The sequence below is a fragment of the Jaculus jaculus genome, chromosome 1 (genome assembly GCF_020740685.1).
Source record: "Jaculus jaculus isolate mJacJac1 chromosome 1, mJacJac1.mat.Y.cur, whole genome shotgun sequence".
NCBI classification, from domain to species: Eukaryota; Metazoa; Chordata; class Mammalia; order Rodentia; family Dipodidae; genus Jaculus; species Jaculus jaculus.
This window is the reverse complement of record NC_059102.1, coordinates 163081778-163096741: the sequence shown is the minus strand read 5'-3', so window position 1 is coordinate 163096741 and position 14964 is coordinate 163081778. Positions and strand designations below refer to the sequence as shown.

Genomic DNA, 14964 nt, shown 5'->3' with positions numbered 1-14964 from the left:
CATAAAGGGAAGAGAAAGGAAGGGAGGAGGGTACTTAATAGGTTGGTATTGTATATATGTAAGTACAATGTTTGAGATGTGGAGGGGATATGATGGAGAATGGAATTTCAAAGGGGAAAGTGGGGGGTGGGAGGGAGGGTATTACCATGGGATATTTTTTATACTGATGGCAAACGTTAATAAAAATTGAGAAAAAAATAGCAAAAAAAAAAAGAAAAGAGCTGGGTGTGGTGGTGTACACCTTTAATACCAGCACCCAGGAGGCAGAAATAAGAGGATTGCTATGAGTTTGAATCCAGCTTGAAACTACGGTGTGAATTCCAAGTCAGCCTGGAATTCGGGGCTAGAGTAAGACCCTACCTTGAAAATACCAAAAAAAAAAAAAAAAAAAAAAGAACATCAGAGTATATATGAAGGGAGCATACCTAAGATTAACGAAATGAGCGGAGCATGGTGGTCTTTCACTTGGGAGGTTTGTTTGTTTGTTTTGAGTTAGATAGGAGCAGGAGGATGGGAAGGAGGGCTGAGGGACACAGCCATGGCCGTTGCGCTCATGAACTCATAGCACCTGTGGATCCCTGCACAAGACCGGGCCCATCAGTATTCCATCATGGATGAGGGAGGATGTTGTAGTCAGCTTCACTTTGCTGGGATGAACATCTAACCAGATACAGTTTATGGGAGGAACAGATTTATTTCAGCTTACAAATCCATCAATGACAAAGAAGCGGGCTCCCTTTCATAGATCCAAGCAGAGAGAAAACCACCAAACAGCCAGAAAACACCTAAAGGAATCAAGCTTGAACCCAACTAAAAACTCAATTTTAATAAAACATCTGAGCAGGGTATGGTGTTACATGCCTTAATCCCAGCATTTGGGAGGCAGAGGTAGGAGGATCGCTGTGAGTTTGAGGCCACCCTGAGACTACATAGTGAATTCCAGGTCAGCCTGAGCTAGAGTGAGACCCTACTTTGGAAAAAAAAAAAAAAGAAAAAAAAGAAAAAAGAAAAAGGGACCCTAGCCTACACTAGACACCTCAACACTCCTGTCTGTTGTGTGGTGGTGAGGACAACTCCAGGAAACCAAAGGTGGCAGAGAACCCCTGGGAGACAGATCCCATGTGGGTAAGCCCACGGTGCACTTGAGCCTACCATTCTGGGACACTTGTAAGACATGGGCATGGATGTGACAGATGACAGAGCCCCATGTTTCTGAAGGTTGATGCTACAGAATGCAAGATGCTGCCCACACTCTGACAGGACAATATGGCCACCCTGTCGGGAAGGAACAGCAGAATATGTAGGGAACTCAAGTACAAATACCTACTTCTGAGCCTCTGAAGTCAGGCAGGACCGAGTAGAGCCACTGCGGTAGGGATGGTGGGCCAGGTCATAACCAGCATTCACTATGCTGTCACACCTCCGAAAAGTGCTCTGTCACAAACCCCATTGTGTCAGTGAAGAAGCATGCTTAGCTGCTGGGTCAAGGTCACACTGCTGGCAAGGCTGCAGTTCCCACACTCTCTCACACAGTTGTCTCTCTTCAGTCCTTGACTCCGTCCTTCACAGGAGATGGTACCAGAGGGGACAGAGCACAGTGCCCTGAAGAGAGGCCCTGAGGACCTGGACACAGTATAGGAGGAATACTGAAAACTTCCTTTGACTACCAAAGCTGGTAGAAATGAGTGCAAATTGAAAGACCCTGTAAAGTCCTGGGGCCATTATAACTTTGTCATGGGACTTGTCCTTGGAAGGAGCTGCTGAGCTGAAACTGCCTGGAAGTGTCAACAGGAGTAGTGTTAGGAACTGAGGGCAGAGCCCTACAAATTGGAGCCCTGGTCCATAGGGACAGATGGGTTAGAAACATCAGAGCTGACTTGGGTGGTCTGTAATTGGCTCTCCTAGTTTCAGGCCCAGGGCATGAACAGGGAGCAAGTCAACAGGACCATGTTGGGGCTGAAGAGATGGTTCAATGGTTAAGCACCTTTGCTGAACAATCAGGAGGACCAGAGTTCAATCCTCAGCACTCATGCAAAGTCAGGTATGAGGACCTGGAGATTGCTCAGTGGTTAGGGCACTTGCTTGCAAAGGTTAATGACCCAGTTTTAATTCCCCAGGACCCACGTAAGCCAGATGAACAAGGTGGCACATGTGTCTGGAGTTTGTTTGCAGTGGCTGGAAGGCCTTGGCATGCCCATTCTATCTACTTTGTTCTCTCCCTCTCGCATAAATAAAACAAGGTTTTTTTATTGTTTTGTTTTGTTTTTTAAGCCAGAAAGTGGGACGTGGTGGTACACGCCTTTAATCCCACCACTCAGGAGGCAAAGGTAGGAGAATCTCGTGAGTTCCAGGCCACCCTGAGACTACAGAGTGAATTCCAGGTCAGCCTGGTCTAGAAAGAGATCCTACCGCAAAAAAAAAAAAAATTAAAATAAAAAAAGAAAGAAAGATAACAAGAGGGAGAGAGAGAGTGTTCTATTAGTGGTAGAGTTCTAAGTTAAGGCACTTGCCTGCAAAGCCTAATGACCTGGGTTCAATTGCCCAGTACCCATATACAGCCAGATGCATAAAGCGATGCATACATCTGGAGTTTGTCTGCAGCAGGTAGAGGCCCTGTCATTGATTCTTTCTCTCTCTCTCTGTTTTCTCTGCTTGCAAATAAATAAATATTTATTTATTTATTTATTTACTGGAGAGAGACTAGCACTCCAGGGCCTCCAACCACTGCAAATGAACTCCAGGTGCATGCAACACTGTGCTTCTGTCTTATGTGGGAAACAGGGAATTGAAACTGGGTCCTTAGGCTTCAAAGGCAAGCATCTTAACTGCTAAGCCATCTCTCCAGTCCTAAACAAAAAATCTTTTAAGTTTAAAAGAGGGCTGGAGAGATGGCTTAGCGGTTAAGGTGCTTGCCTGAGAAGCCTAAGGCCTCATACTTGACTCTTCAGGTCCCATGTAAGCCAGACACACAGTGACACAAGTGTGCAAGGTCACACTTGCACACAAGGGGGCAAACGTGTCTGGAGTTCGAATTTAGTGGCTGGAGGCCCTGGAGCACCAATTCTCTCTCACATTAAAAAACAAAAAAGAGGGCTGGAGAGATGGCTTAGTGGTTAAGCGCTCGCCTGTGAAGCCTAAGGACCCCGGTTCGAGGCTCAGTTCCCCAGGTCCCACGTTAGCCAGATGCACAAGGGGGCGCACGCGTCTGGAGTTCATTTGCAGAGGCTGGAAGCCCTGGCGCGCCCATTCTCTCTCTCTCTCTCTCTCTCTCTCTCTCTCTCTCCCTCTATCTGTCTTTCTCTCTGTGTCTGTCGCTCTCAAATAAATAAATAAATAATAATAATAAAAAAAAATTCTGAGAAAAAACAAAAAAGAGGCAGCCAGGCGTGGTGATGCACACCTTTAATCCCAGCACTCAGAGGCAAAGGTAGGAGGATCACCGTGAGTTTGAGGCTAGCCTGAGACTACATAGTGAATTCCAGGTCAGCCTGGACTAGAGTGAGACCCTACCTTTAAAAAAAAAGAAAGAAGGAAAAAAGACAAGCCAGGCATGGTAGCACACACCTTTAATCCCAGCACTCAGGAGGCAGAGGTCGGAGGATGTTGCAGTCCGGTTCGCATTGCTGGTAGAAATCACCCAATCAAGAGCAGCTTCTGGGAAAAAGAGATTTATTTTGGCTTACAGGCTCGAGGGGAAGCTCCACGATGGCAGGGGAAAACTATGGCATGAGCAGAGGGTGGACATCACCCCCTGGCCAACAGAAGATGGACCACAGCAACAGGAGGGTGTGCCAAACACTGGCAAGGGGAAACTGGCTTTAATACCCATAAGCCGGCCCCCAACAATACACTCCTTCCAGGAGGCATTAATTCCCAAATCTCCATCAGCTGCGAACCTAGCATTCACAACACCTAAGTTTATGGGGGACACCTGAATCAAACCACCACAGAGGATCACTGTGAGTTCGAAGCCACCCTGAGACTATGTAGTGAATTCCAGGTCAGCCTGGGATACAGTGAGACCCTACCTTGGGAAAAAAAAAAAAAAAATCCATTTTGTATCTAACTCAGCAATTGTTATTTTAGGATTTCTTCCTATTTTGTTTTTGATTTTTTTAAAAAGTATTTTATGACTGAGAGTATGAGCACACCAGAGCCTTTTGCCCCTGCAAATTAACTCCAGACACATGTGCAACTTTGTATATCTGGCTTTATGTGGATTCTGGGAAATCGAGCCTATAACAGCAAGCTTTGCAAGCAAATACAATCTCCCAGCTCTGTTTTTTTTTTTTTTTTGTAAGTTTTTAAGAGATTTCATCTTTTTTTAATGACACAGTTTATTATTTTGAGACAGTTGTTACAAACATGAATATTTAAATTTTTCTAAGCAATGTGCTCTAATAATAAAAAAAAATTAAGTTGGAAAGAGCAAGAGCCAGTAACAAGCTCAGATCCCAAATTTATTTATATATATATACATTGGTTTGTTTTGTTTTGTTTTTCAAGGTACAGTCTCACTCTAGCCCAGGTTGACCTGAAATTCACTATGTAGTATCAAGGTGGCCTCGAACTTAAGGCAATCCTCCTACCTCTGCCTCCAAAGTGCTCCACCACGCACCGCTCAAACAATACTTTCAATAACCTTTTATAACACTAAAGGAAACAGCAAGCTGAAATGTTTTTCAAAGCACAAGAAATGGTTTCATAACATTACTTAAAAAAGGTGCTAAGGGGGGGAGTGAAGAATCCTTTTAATATTTCCCACTACAGACAAGCCACTAACAGACTAAAAATTAAAAAAAGCAAACAAAGGAAAAAAAACTGAAAAAGTGACTTTGCCAGTTTATAAAATAGTTCATTTGACAAGATCTATGACTTTAAACAGAAAGTACCAGCTGAGCAATAAATATTTTATTTATTTATTTGACAGAGAAAGAGGGAGAGAGAGGGAATGGGCACACCAGGGCCTCCAGCCACTGCAAACGAACCTCAGACGCATGTGTCCCCTTGTGCATCTGGCTAACATGAGTCCTGGGGAATCGAACCTGGTTTCTTTGGCTTTGCAGACAAACACCTTAACTGCTAAGCCATCCCTCCAGCTGTTTTTTGTTGTTTTTTTTTTTTTTTTAGGTAGGGTCTCACCTGGAATTCACTATGTAGTCTCAGGGTGGCTTTGAACTCAAGGTAATCCTCCTACCTCTGCCTCAGGAGTGCTGGGATTAAAAGTGTGCTCAACCACACCCAGCTTGTTTTTGTATTTGAGACATAATTTCATGTAGAGGAGATTGACCTTTATCTTAGAATGTAACTGAGGGTGACTTGAACTCCTGATCCTCCTGGGTTTTTGTTTGTTCGTTTTGGTTTTTTGAGGTAGGGTCTCACACTAGCCCAGGTTGAACTGGAATTCACTATTCAGCCTCAGGGTGGCCTCGAACTCAAAGCAATCCTCTTACCTCTGCCTCCAAAGTGCTGGGATTAAAGGCATGCACCACCATGCATGGATCTGCATGTATTTTTTAAAATTGTAAACAGTTTATTTTACCTCCGGGGGCCAGGGGGCTGGTATCCTCTCAGTGGAATTCTGGGCCTTGTTTACAGTAGGTGGGTAAGCACTTTTCTGTTCAGTCTGTACAAAGGAGTCCTTTGACTTGTCTTTGACTGTATATATGTCTAATCGTGCAAGGACTGTACTTGGGAGACAGAGGTAGAAGGATCATCATGAGTTCAAGGACACCCTGAGACTACATTGTGAATTCCAGCAAAACCCTACCTCAGAAAACCACAATAAATAAATAAAAGAATTATGCCTGGCATGGTGGCATATTCCTTTAATCCCAACATTCGACAGGCAAAGGTAGGAGGATTGCTGTAAATTTGAGGCCAGCCTGGGATTACATAGTGATTCCAAGTCAACTGGGATAAAGTGAGACCCTCCCTCGAAAAAACAAACAAAAAAGAATTTTGGAAATTATGAGTTGCCTACACACACAAACACACACACAGAGACACACACACATACACACAATCTCTGTCTCTTCACCTTATGCATTGTGGGACACCTAGGAGAGCTTCCCAGGGCTGGATACATGCTGAGAGCAGTAAAGTTCTTCAGCTGTGACACTTTGAATCTAGATGCATCTCCAAGCCTACAGGGTGTTGGTCACTAGGCCCTTGGGAGCTCTGACTACCAGTCTTCTTCCAACCCATGGCTTCTAAGACAGGTGACTTATCTCAGGACCCAAGGTGAGAAGTGGCTCTCTCTCTGCATCCTTGGAATCTTTCTTCCTGCACTTCAGAATTACAGAAGGCACTTGGTCCTCCTGAGGAAGGAATGTGGGCCCCTCCTACCCCACCCAGTACTTATGGGAACATGTCCCTTGAATGATCTGAAGGACAGAGTTATGGAGACAGAGAAGCCCAGAGACCTTGGAGATGCTGGCGCCCTAGCCCCAAATTCCAGGCCTTGTGGATGCTTTGAGCAGCTCAATGTTTATTACTGGGACCTGGAGGGGAGCCTGCTGGAGAAATGGCTTCCTGAGTACGTGGCAGATCTGTGGCTTCAGGCCTGACCAGGGCTGACTGGGGTTCCGGTGGTGGCTGGGAAGGTATGGCAGGAGGCTGTACAGTATTGTCTTTTGAAAGCAGGATGGTTGGAGGGTTAGGAAGCTCAAGGGAAGAGGTCTGGACTTGAATCTTCCTTGCCACCTGCAAGTGCTGCTGAACAACCTGGGTCAATGTTGCCTGGGCCTGCCCGGCTAGGACTTCCTCTTGGATGACTTCTACTTGTTCCTGGGTGGCCTCGGTTTCCTCCGCCAGGGCCAGAGTGCTCTCTGTCAGGTTCTGGTACAACTGGGTAGGCTGGGACAAAGGATGCAGGGTGTGAGGCGGGTAGCTGACCAGCAGGACTGTCTCGGCTGGCTCCGGGAGCAAGGAGGCAGAGCTGGGGGAGGGAGGAACCAAGGCAAAGGCAGGGCTCCCGGGCTGAGGGACTCACCATGTTTTGCAGCTTCTCCTCTAAGGCTGTGTTGCTTGCTTGGCTGGTGATTAGCTTCTTCTGAAGCCTAGAGTTAAAGGAGAGCCCCTTCAGCCCCCAGGCTCTTTTCTCAGGCAAATCCCATCCCCGCTGCCTGCATCAGTTCTTTTAGCCAATGGCTCACAAGGAACCTCATCTTTTTGGCACCACCACTGAGGAGGGAACTACTCCCCGATAAGGCTAGCATTAGGATTACACACTAGTCAGTTCTGCTTTTTCTCTTATTCTGCTTAAATTTTTGTTTCTTTTTTTATTTGAGAGAGAGAATGGATGCACCAGGGCATCCAGCCCAGCTGCAAACAAACTCCGGTCGCATATGCTGTAAGAGAAAAGCAAGAGACCACCAGGCTTGATCTCTACAGACAGACTGTTTATTGGGCAGTACAGCGCGGGGCAGCAGCCTTCCGGCGGGATGAAGGCGGAAGCCCTGAGCCAGGCTGGGGTTCAACCTTATAAGGAGGATCCTAAGGCACACAGACTGAACCAGCTGCAGGTCCAAGGGAAGCACATAAGGCATCAAAGTTATTTGCCCAGAATGGGCTTTTTAGCAGAATTGTTTAGGGAGGACTAGATGGCCTTCTAATCTTAAGGTTAGTTATTAAACTCTTTAGTTCCCTCTAGTCTTCAGAGAAGGCTATTAACCCTTCATACAGCACTTAGTGCATCCAGTTTTACATGGACATTGGGAAATTGAACCTGTGTCCTTCGGCTTTGCAGGTAAGTGCCTTATAAACTAAGCCATCTCTCCAGCCCTCTCTTCTTTATTATTTTATCTTATTTATGCAAGAGGGTCTTATGTAGCCCAGGCTGGCTTTAAACTCAATATGTATCCACAGATAACCTTCAACTCATGATCCTCTTGCCTCTACTTCCCACGTGCCAGGATTGCAGACATGCCCCACTAGACTCAGCTCCTTTTCTCTTATTTAGCAGCAAAAGGGCAGGCAGGCTGCTTGAGCATCTGAGTTTGGCTATGAGTCCTCTCAGATCCCCTCAGTGGGGCACATGGTAGAGGGCTGGCCACCCCTCTGAGCTGTATCAGGGCTGGGGCAGTATTCTGTGTGGTTGCAGGCCAGTGAGAGGGTCCACCATGGAACCAGCCCAGCCTGAGCTCAGCATCAGCTGGGTATAGATGGAAACTCCCATTGCTCAAATCTTTGGTCATGAGAATGAAGCCCTGGGAAGGAGCCATTACCCCACCCCAGGACCCTTGTTGCCAGATGGATGGAATAGACTCAAACTCCAGATGGCAGGCAACCAAGCACCCCTTTCCTAACAATGCACTTGGTGACCTGAGCCCCCTCAGCTGCATTGAGATGCATGTACACCCCACTCCAAGTGAAATAGGTCTCTCCTCCCTAGAAGTCCATTGATAACTCCCCACTTGTGGTTAGTGTCCATTCAAACATGCTCCCAGAATATATCCGGAATAAGAAGCAGAGGACTGGGCTGGAGAGATGGCTTAGCGGTTAAGCACTTGCCTCTGAAGCCTAAGGACCCCAGTTCGAGGCTCGGTTCCCCAGGTCCCATGTTAGCCAGATGCACAAGGGGGCGCACACGTCTGGAGTTCGTTTGCAGAGGCTGGAAGCCCTGGCGCGCCCATTCTATCTCTCTCCCTCTATCTGTCTTTCTCCCTGTGTCTGTCGCTCTCAAATAAATAAATAAAAAATGAACAAAACAAAAAAAAAAGAAGCAGAGGACCGCCAGGTGTAGTGGTGCATGTCTTTAGTTCTGGGAGGCAGAGGTAGGAGGATGGCTGTGAGTTTGAGGCCACCCTGAGACTACATAGTGAATTCCAGGTTCAGCCTGGGCTAAAGCAAGACCCTAACTCAAAAAAACCACTTTAAAAAAAAAAAAGAAGAAGAAGCAGAGGGCCAATCCAGCCCAAACCAATTCTGGGTGAATGCACAGCAAGGCAAATTATGTCCTCTAAGTGAACTTTTAGGAAGAATCTCCTATTTACCGTTTTTTTTGGTTTTGTTCTTTTGAGGTAGGGTCTCGCTCTAGCCCAGGCTGACCCGAAATTCAATATGTAGTCTCAGGCTGAACTTGAACTCACAGCGATCTTCTACTTCTGCCTCCCCAGTGCTGGGATTAAAGGCATGTGCCACCATGTCTGGCTCCTACTTATCATCTTATACCTGCATAATTGGCCATGCGTATGATTAAAACCAGATGCATCATGGGAAGGACATACACAATTAAGGATTACATAAACTGGGCTTGGTGATGCACACCTTTAATCCCAGCACTCCAGAAGCAGTGGTAGGACTGCTGTGAGTTCGAGGCCACCCTGAGACTACAGAGTAAATTCTAGGTCAGCCTGGGATAAAGAGAGACCCTACCTTAGGAAAACAAGAAAAAAAAGAAGGCGGGGGGGAGGGGGAGGAATTACATAACCCAAGCCTGTCAATTAAAGCAGAAAACCCAGCCCTAGCAACCAACTCCTCCTCCTGGACCCCATAAAAGGAAGCCCCAAACAAGAACCTCTGTTCTCACTCCAGGAGCCCACTGCTCCATTGCAGGATAGCCCCCTTGTACTTTTGCTCTACTTGCTAGTAAAACATCTTTACTATCTTTACTATTTTACAGATAGTAAAAACATTACTATCTGTGTCTCTTCAATTCTTTGGACAAGACACCAAGAACCTGGAAACACCCACAACAGAGATCACCATGGGCAACAAAGAGGCTGATGTCAGGGAACAGATCCCTTTCCCCGTAGACTGAGTACTCCTCAAGTCCATGGACAATTAAAAGTAAAAGGTCCCCAACTGACAGCTACTGGACTCCTGCAACAAAGGGGATGTGATCTGGACATTTAGCCATGACTGTGATCCCCAACCTGTGGTCACCACTAGGGAGGTGATGGCTCTGTGGCAAGGTCATACAGGGTAGGACAGAATGGGAGGGCAAGGGGTAGGACAGGAAGAAAAAGTAGGGCCAGGGAAGATGCAAACCCTCAGCATCAGCCTAATCCCTGGCTTCCCTGGGGGACATTTTGTCACCCAACGCGCCCCTACTGGCTATGCCCAGCTCACCTTAAGCAGTCATTATGCAATTGCCTCAACTCCTCTGAGGTCTGCTGGGAGCCCCAGTCTTCCGGATCCAGGAACCGGGCCTCCTGCGTGTCGAAATCTCTGGGCAGGTGAGCAGAGGAGGGGTCAGGCCAGAGGGTCTGGAGGCCAGGTGTGAATGCCCTTCTCAAGACCCAGCTCCTTTAGTCCTGCCTGGTCAGCCCATTACAGCCCAAAGCTGAGTCCTGGCCCATGTTTGAGTGACCCTGGGCAGGGAAGAAGCACCCACCACCTCCAATTCCCTCAGTTCTCCCACTCACACAGCCTTACGATTCAGAGTCTTTGGGCTCAGGTGTGTTCAGCAGTGTGAACAGGAACGTAACTGTGGGTTCCGATCCTGGGTCCAGCATTTGCTCTGCAGAAGTTGGCTTTGCAAAGAAGGTGCATGAGACTGAGGGCCCAAAAGCCTTGACCCTCACTTACCTGGCTGCCCTGCCATCTCTCTGCATCCCAAGGGCTTGTTCTCTGTGCCCTTCAGTTTGTGAGGGAAGTGTTGGCAGGGGCAGAGGGAATAAGAGTGATTCAGGAGGAGTGGGGGAGGACCCAAGAGCTGGGCCTATACTCCCCAGCAGCAGGGAGGGGGAAGAGTGTGAGGATGGGGAGTCCAGGTCTCCACCCAGGCTGACAAAGAGCTTCTGCCACCCTCCTGCCTAGGGTGGGGTAGTGCTTCCTGTCACCTCCATGTTTGACTCCCTGGAGATCTCAGGTCCTTCCAGCTTCTGCTCAACAGGTTCCATAACTGCATTCAAGATCCTCGAGGAGTGGGCTCTTTGTCTACCACTGGAAGACTGAGGGAGACACAGGTCTGCTTAGTGACTAACTCCAGCACCCCACCTGCTGCTCCTTCCCAGCAGGTCTGATTTTGGGGTGGTATTTGGTCTAGTGAGCTTCCATTATCAGCTTGGCGTTACCCAGCAAGCCAGGACATCCTCCAAGGTACTGTTGTCAGACTTACTAATACAGTATTCCAAGGTCATGGAGAGTGTGAAAACTTTAAGCCCAGTGTGGTGAAGCATATTTGTAATCTCAGCCCTCTGAAGTCAGAGGTGGGAGGACGAGTTTAAGAAGCCATCTTCAGCTCTCAACAAAACAGTGAATTCAAGGCCAGCCTCAGCTGAGACATTAACTCAAAACAATAAGGGAGCTGGGTATGGTGGTGCATACCTTTAGTGTCAGCATTCAGGAAGCAGAGGTAGGAAGATCGTTGTGAGTTCAAGCCAGCCTCAGACTACATAGTGAATCCCAGGTCAACCTGGGCTAGAACTAAACCCTACCTCCAAAAATTAAACAGAAAATAAAACAGGGCTGGAGAGATGGCTTAGTGGCAAAGCCAAAGTATCCAGGTTCAGTACCCACATAAAGCCCAATGCACAAAGTGGCACATGCATCTGGGGTTTGTTGGCAGCAGGGCTGGAGGCGCTAGCGGGCCCCATACTCACTCACACTCTCTCTCTGCTTGCAAATACAGAAAACTTTTTTTAAAAATATTTTATTTATTTATTTATTTGATAGCGAGAAAGAGAGAGAGAGAGAGGGAAAGAACAGGCGCATCAGGGTCTCTAGCCACTACAAATGAACTCCAGATGCATGTGCATCTGGCTTACGTGGGTACTGGGGAATTGAGCCTCAAACTGGGGTTCTTAGGCTTCATAGGCAAATGCTTAACCACTAAGCCATCTTTCCAGCCCAAATACAACAGAAAACTTTCAAAACAGAAATTTATGGCTTAGCAGTTAAGGCACTTGCCTGCAATACCTAAGGACCCAGGTTCGATATCCCAGTACCCACACGTTGCAGTCAACTTCACACTGCTGGCAGAAAACACACACCAAGAACAGCTTGTGGGAGGAAAGGGTTTATTTGTGCTTACACACCCGAAGGGAAGGTCCAAGATGGCAAGGGAAAACAATGGCATGAGCACAGGGTGGACAGCACCTCCTAGCCAGCATCAGGTGGACAAGAGCAGCAGGAGTCTATAACAATGTACTGTGTTGTTAGACTTTGAGGTCAGGATAGAGGCCCCAAGACAAATGTTTTTGTTGTTTAATGAGCCTTTTTTTTTTTTCCATTTCTTGTATTTCAAGTACTCATCTATGATCTGAGTCTTTGTCATAGTCCTTAACAACTACCAACCACTTTATGGGTTCCCCTTCTTTTCTTTGAGGTAGGGTCTCAGTCTATCCTAGGCTTACTTGGAACTCATTCTGTAGTTCCAGGCAGCCCTCGAACTCGGTGATCCTCCTACCTCTGCCTCCTTAGTGCTGGGATTAAAGGCTGGCACCCCCACCCAGCAGAGTTCCCCTTTTGATAATTCTGCAGAGAGGCCTGCCCACTCCCTAGTTTCTTGTTGTCATCAGCCTTAGCCAGGTTGGTTTGGTGCTCAGTGCAAGGGGCCTCCACCAACTTCATATTCACTAGCTCATCACAATGGAATGTAAGCATGAAAAGTTGGACTTGAGCGTGCTTAAGGCTTCAGGGATTCCATGTCAGGCCTTGGTAGATGAAGAAAGGCTTCGACACCCTTCTAAAGCAGTGTTAACATCCATTACGCCTCCAGCAGCAATGCCTTCTTGGGCCATGGCTGCATGAATCTTTCCTTTGTTTCTTTGAGGTAGGGTCTCACTCTAGCCCAGGCCGACCTAGAATTCACCATGTAATCTCAGGGTGGCTTCAAACTCACAGCCATCCACCTACCTCTGCCTCCCAAGTGCTAGGATCAAAGGTGTGTACCATCACACCCAGCATTTTTTCCTTTTTTGCCCGAGGTAGGATCTGTAGTCCAAGTGAGACTGAATCTTTAAAGTACCTAAGCCTCTATCTCTGTGCATTTTGGGGTGGCAGAGAAAGAACAAAAAAAAAAATGTTTTTTAACATATTTAGTTATTTATTTGAGAGAAAGAGGCAAGAGAGGGAAGAGAGGAGAAAGAGAGGCATGCCAGGGCATCTAATCCCTGCAAATGAACTCCAGATGCATGCACCAGTTTCTGCATCTGGCTTACGTGGGTCCTGAGGAATCAAACCTGGGTCCTTTGGCTTTGTAGGCAAGCGCCTTAACTGCTAAGCCATCTCTCCAGCCCTTTGTTTTTGGTTTTGTAAGGTAGGCTCTCACTCTAGCCCAGGCTGACCTGAAAGCACTGCTGGACTCAAACTCACAGTGAGTGATCCTCCTACCTCTGCCTCTCAAGTGCTGGGATTGAAGGCATGTGCCACCACACCCAGCCAGATAATTTAAGTTTAGGACTATGGTAATGGGTGACAGCAAGAGGAGGTGGAACAGAGAGACTGAGCAGGAAAGAGGGGAAAGGAGGGTGTACACACAAGGGAGACATCAAGAAGGACCAAGAAAGTGAGAGAAAAAAGGAGATAAAAGGGGAAAGAGTACACACACCAAGGAGCAGGAGAGCAAAAGAAAGTGAACGAGGGCCAGGGAAAGGGCTTATAGGAAGAGGAAACTATCCTGTGAGGGAGAGGCCTGGGGTGCTGTGCTGAGGGAAGACAGGGGAAGTGACTTTCCCTCCTCTCAGCCCAGAAAGAGGTGGTTCCAACCTTGCAGACCTAGACTAGGCCTAGTCAGGTGAGAGGGGACAGCTCTGGGACTCTTACATCAGTGTCATTCAAAACCTTCCTAAAACTATATGGTCCCTGAGCACGTGGTCTCTCACCTAATACAAGATTTGCCAAGCTCGAAGGTGGCTTTCAGAAAGAGGCATTTTGGCACCAAATTTAATCTTCCCCAGAGAATCTGGTTGTGGGAGACAAGAGCCACAGAACTAGCGAGAGCCTTGCCTTTGATCATTTCACTCTGGCAACTAAGCCCAAGTTAATGAATCCACAGAAAAGAAATAGTTGAAATGAAGGTGTGACAGCAGATGTATACCATGACAAGAAAAACGCAGCGGCCTAAAGGATCTAACTACCAGAAAAGGCAAGTAAATATGACTTCTTACCAAAGCAGAAAAAGTCACTCCTGGTCCCCAGTTGGTAGATTGTGGTATGGGCTGCGGGCCAGGTTCCGAACACATGGCCACATCACAGGTGTGTATGGGAAACTTAAGCATTGTGACAGGGAGCCATGCACTGTGCATCTAGGTTACACATTGCATTGAGTATGCACTGCTGTGACCTGATCTCTTTGGCCTTGGTGGGGGTGGGGAGAGGGGATCCTGGTCAGCAAAGAACCAAGAGCAATCCAGAAGAAGCAAGTAGCTCAAGCAAAAGCAGGACAGGGCTGGACGTGGTGGCACACAGCTTTACTCCCAGCACTTGGGAGGCAGAGGTAGGTGGATTGCCATGAGTTCAAGGCCACCCTGAGACTACATAGTGAATTTCAGGTCAGCCTTTGCTAGAGTGAGACCCTACCTCGAAGAAAAACCAATAAATAAATAAATAAAACAAGGACCAGGGTGGAGGCTCACACCTTTAATTCCAACACTCAGAAGGCTGAGATAAGATTGTTGTGTTTAAGGCCAGCTTGGGCTACAGACCCTGCTGGGAAGGAAGGTGGAAGGAAAAGAGGAGAAGAGAAGGAAGACTGATTTATCAGTTACACAATGGGAATGTGTGGGATGGCTGGTTTAGGCCCAAACATACTGGGAGGACCTTGGGCCAAAGCCTCCTGTGAGGCCACAGGAGCTTAGGACTCAGGGTAAGGCTGGAGAATGTGTGCCCTGTGTAGGTCTATGTAGTAAATGGAGGGACAAGGACACAGTAACTCCAAGGAAGCAGGGAACAACTGGAGTACGCTTTTTCAAGGACCTTGGCCTTGAAAGGAAGGGTGATGGTAGCAGCCAACAAATGCTGGTCCACACTTCCTATCACCATAAAACCAAAGCCAGAGTGGAAAGATGGCCTTGA

At 47.3% G+C, this 14964-nt stretch overlaps 1 protein-coding gene across 1 annotated transcript; it reads right to left on the bottom strand.

Moving 5' to 3' along the window:
• Positions 1-6249: 6249 nt before the first annotated feature.
• LOC123457740 lies at positions 6250-10514 on the bottom strand. The gene is made up of 4 exons (XM_045142175.1): positions 10381-10514; positions 10075-10173; positions 6995-7061; positions 6250-6858 (listed from the first exon to the last, which is right to left on the bottom strand). The coding sequence occupies exons 1-4, from the start codon at positions 10458-10460 to the stop codon at positions 6484-6486; spliced, it is 621 nt and encodes a 206-aa protein (XP_044998110.1). The 5' UTR covers positions 10461-10514; the 3' UTR covers positions 6250-6483.
• Between the last annotated feature and the right edge of the window lie 4450 nt (positions 10515-14964).

Coding starts and splice junctions, on each gene's coding strand:
- LOC123457740 (XM_045142175.1), bottom strand. CDS start 10,460: ATGCTGGACCCAGGATCGGAACCCACAGTTACGTTCCTGTTCACACTG. Junction 10,174..10,380: donor GAGCCCAAAGACTCTGAATC/GTAAGGCTGTGT, acceptor TCACCTGCCCAG/AGATTTCGACACGCAGGAGG. Junction 7,062..10,074: donor TTGCATAATGACTGCTTAAG/GTGAGCTGGGCA, acceptor CTTTAACTCTAG/GCTTCAGAAGAAGCTAATCA.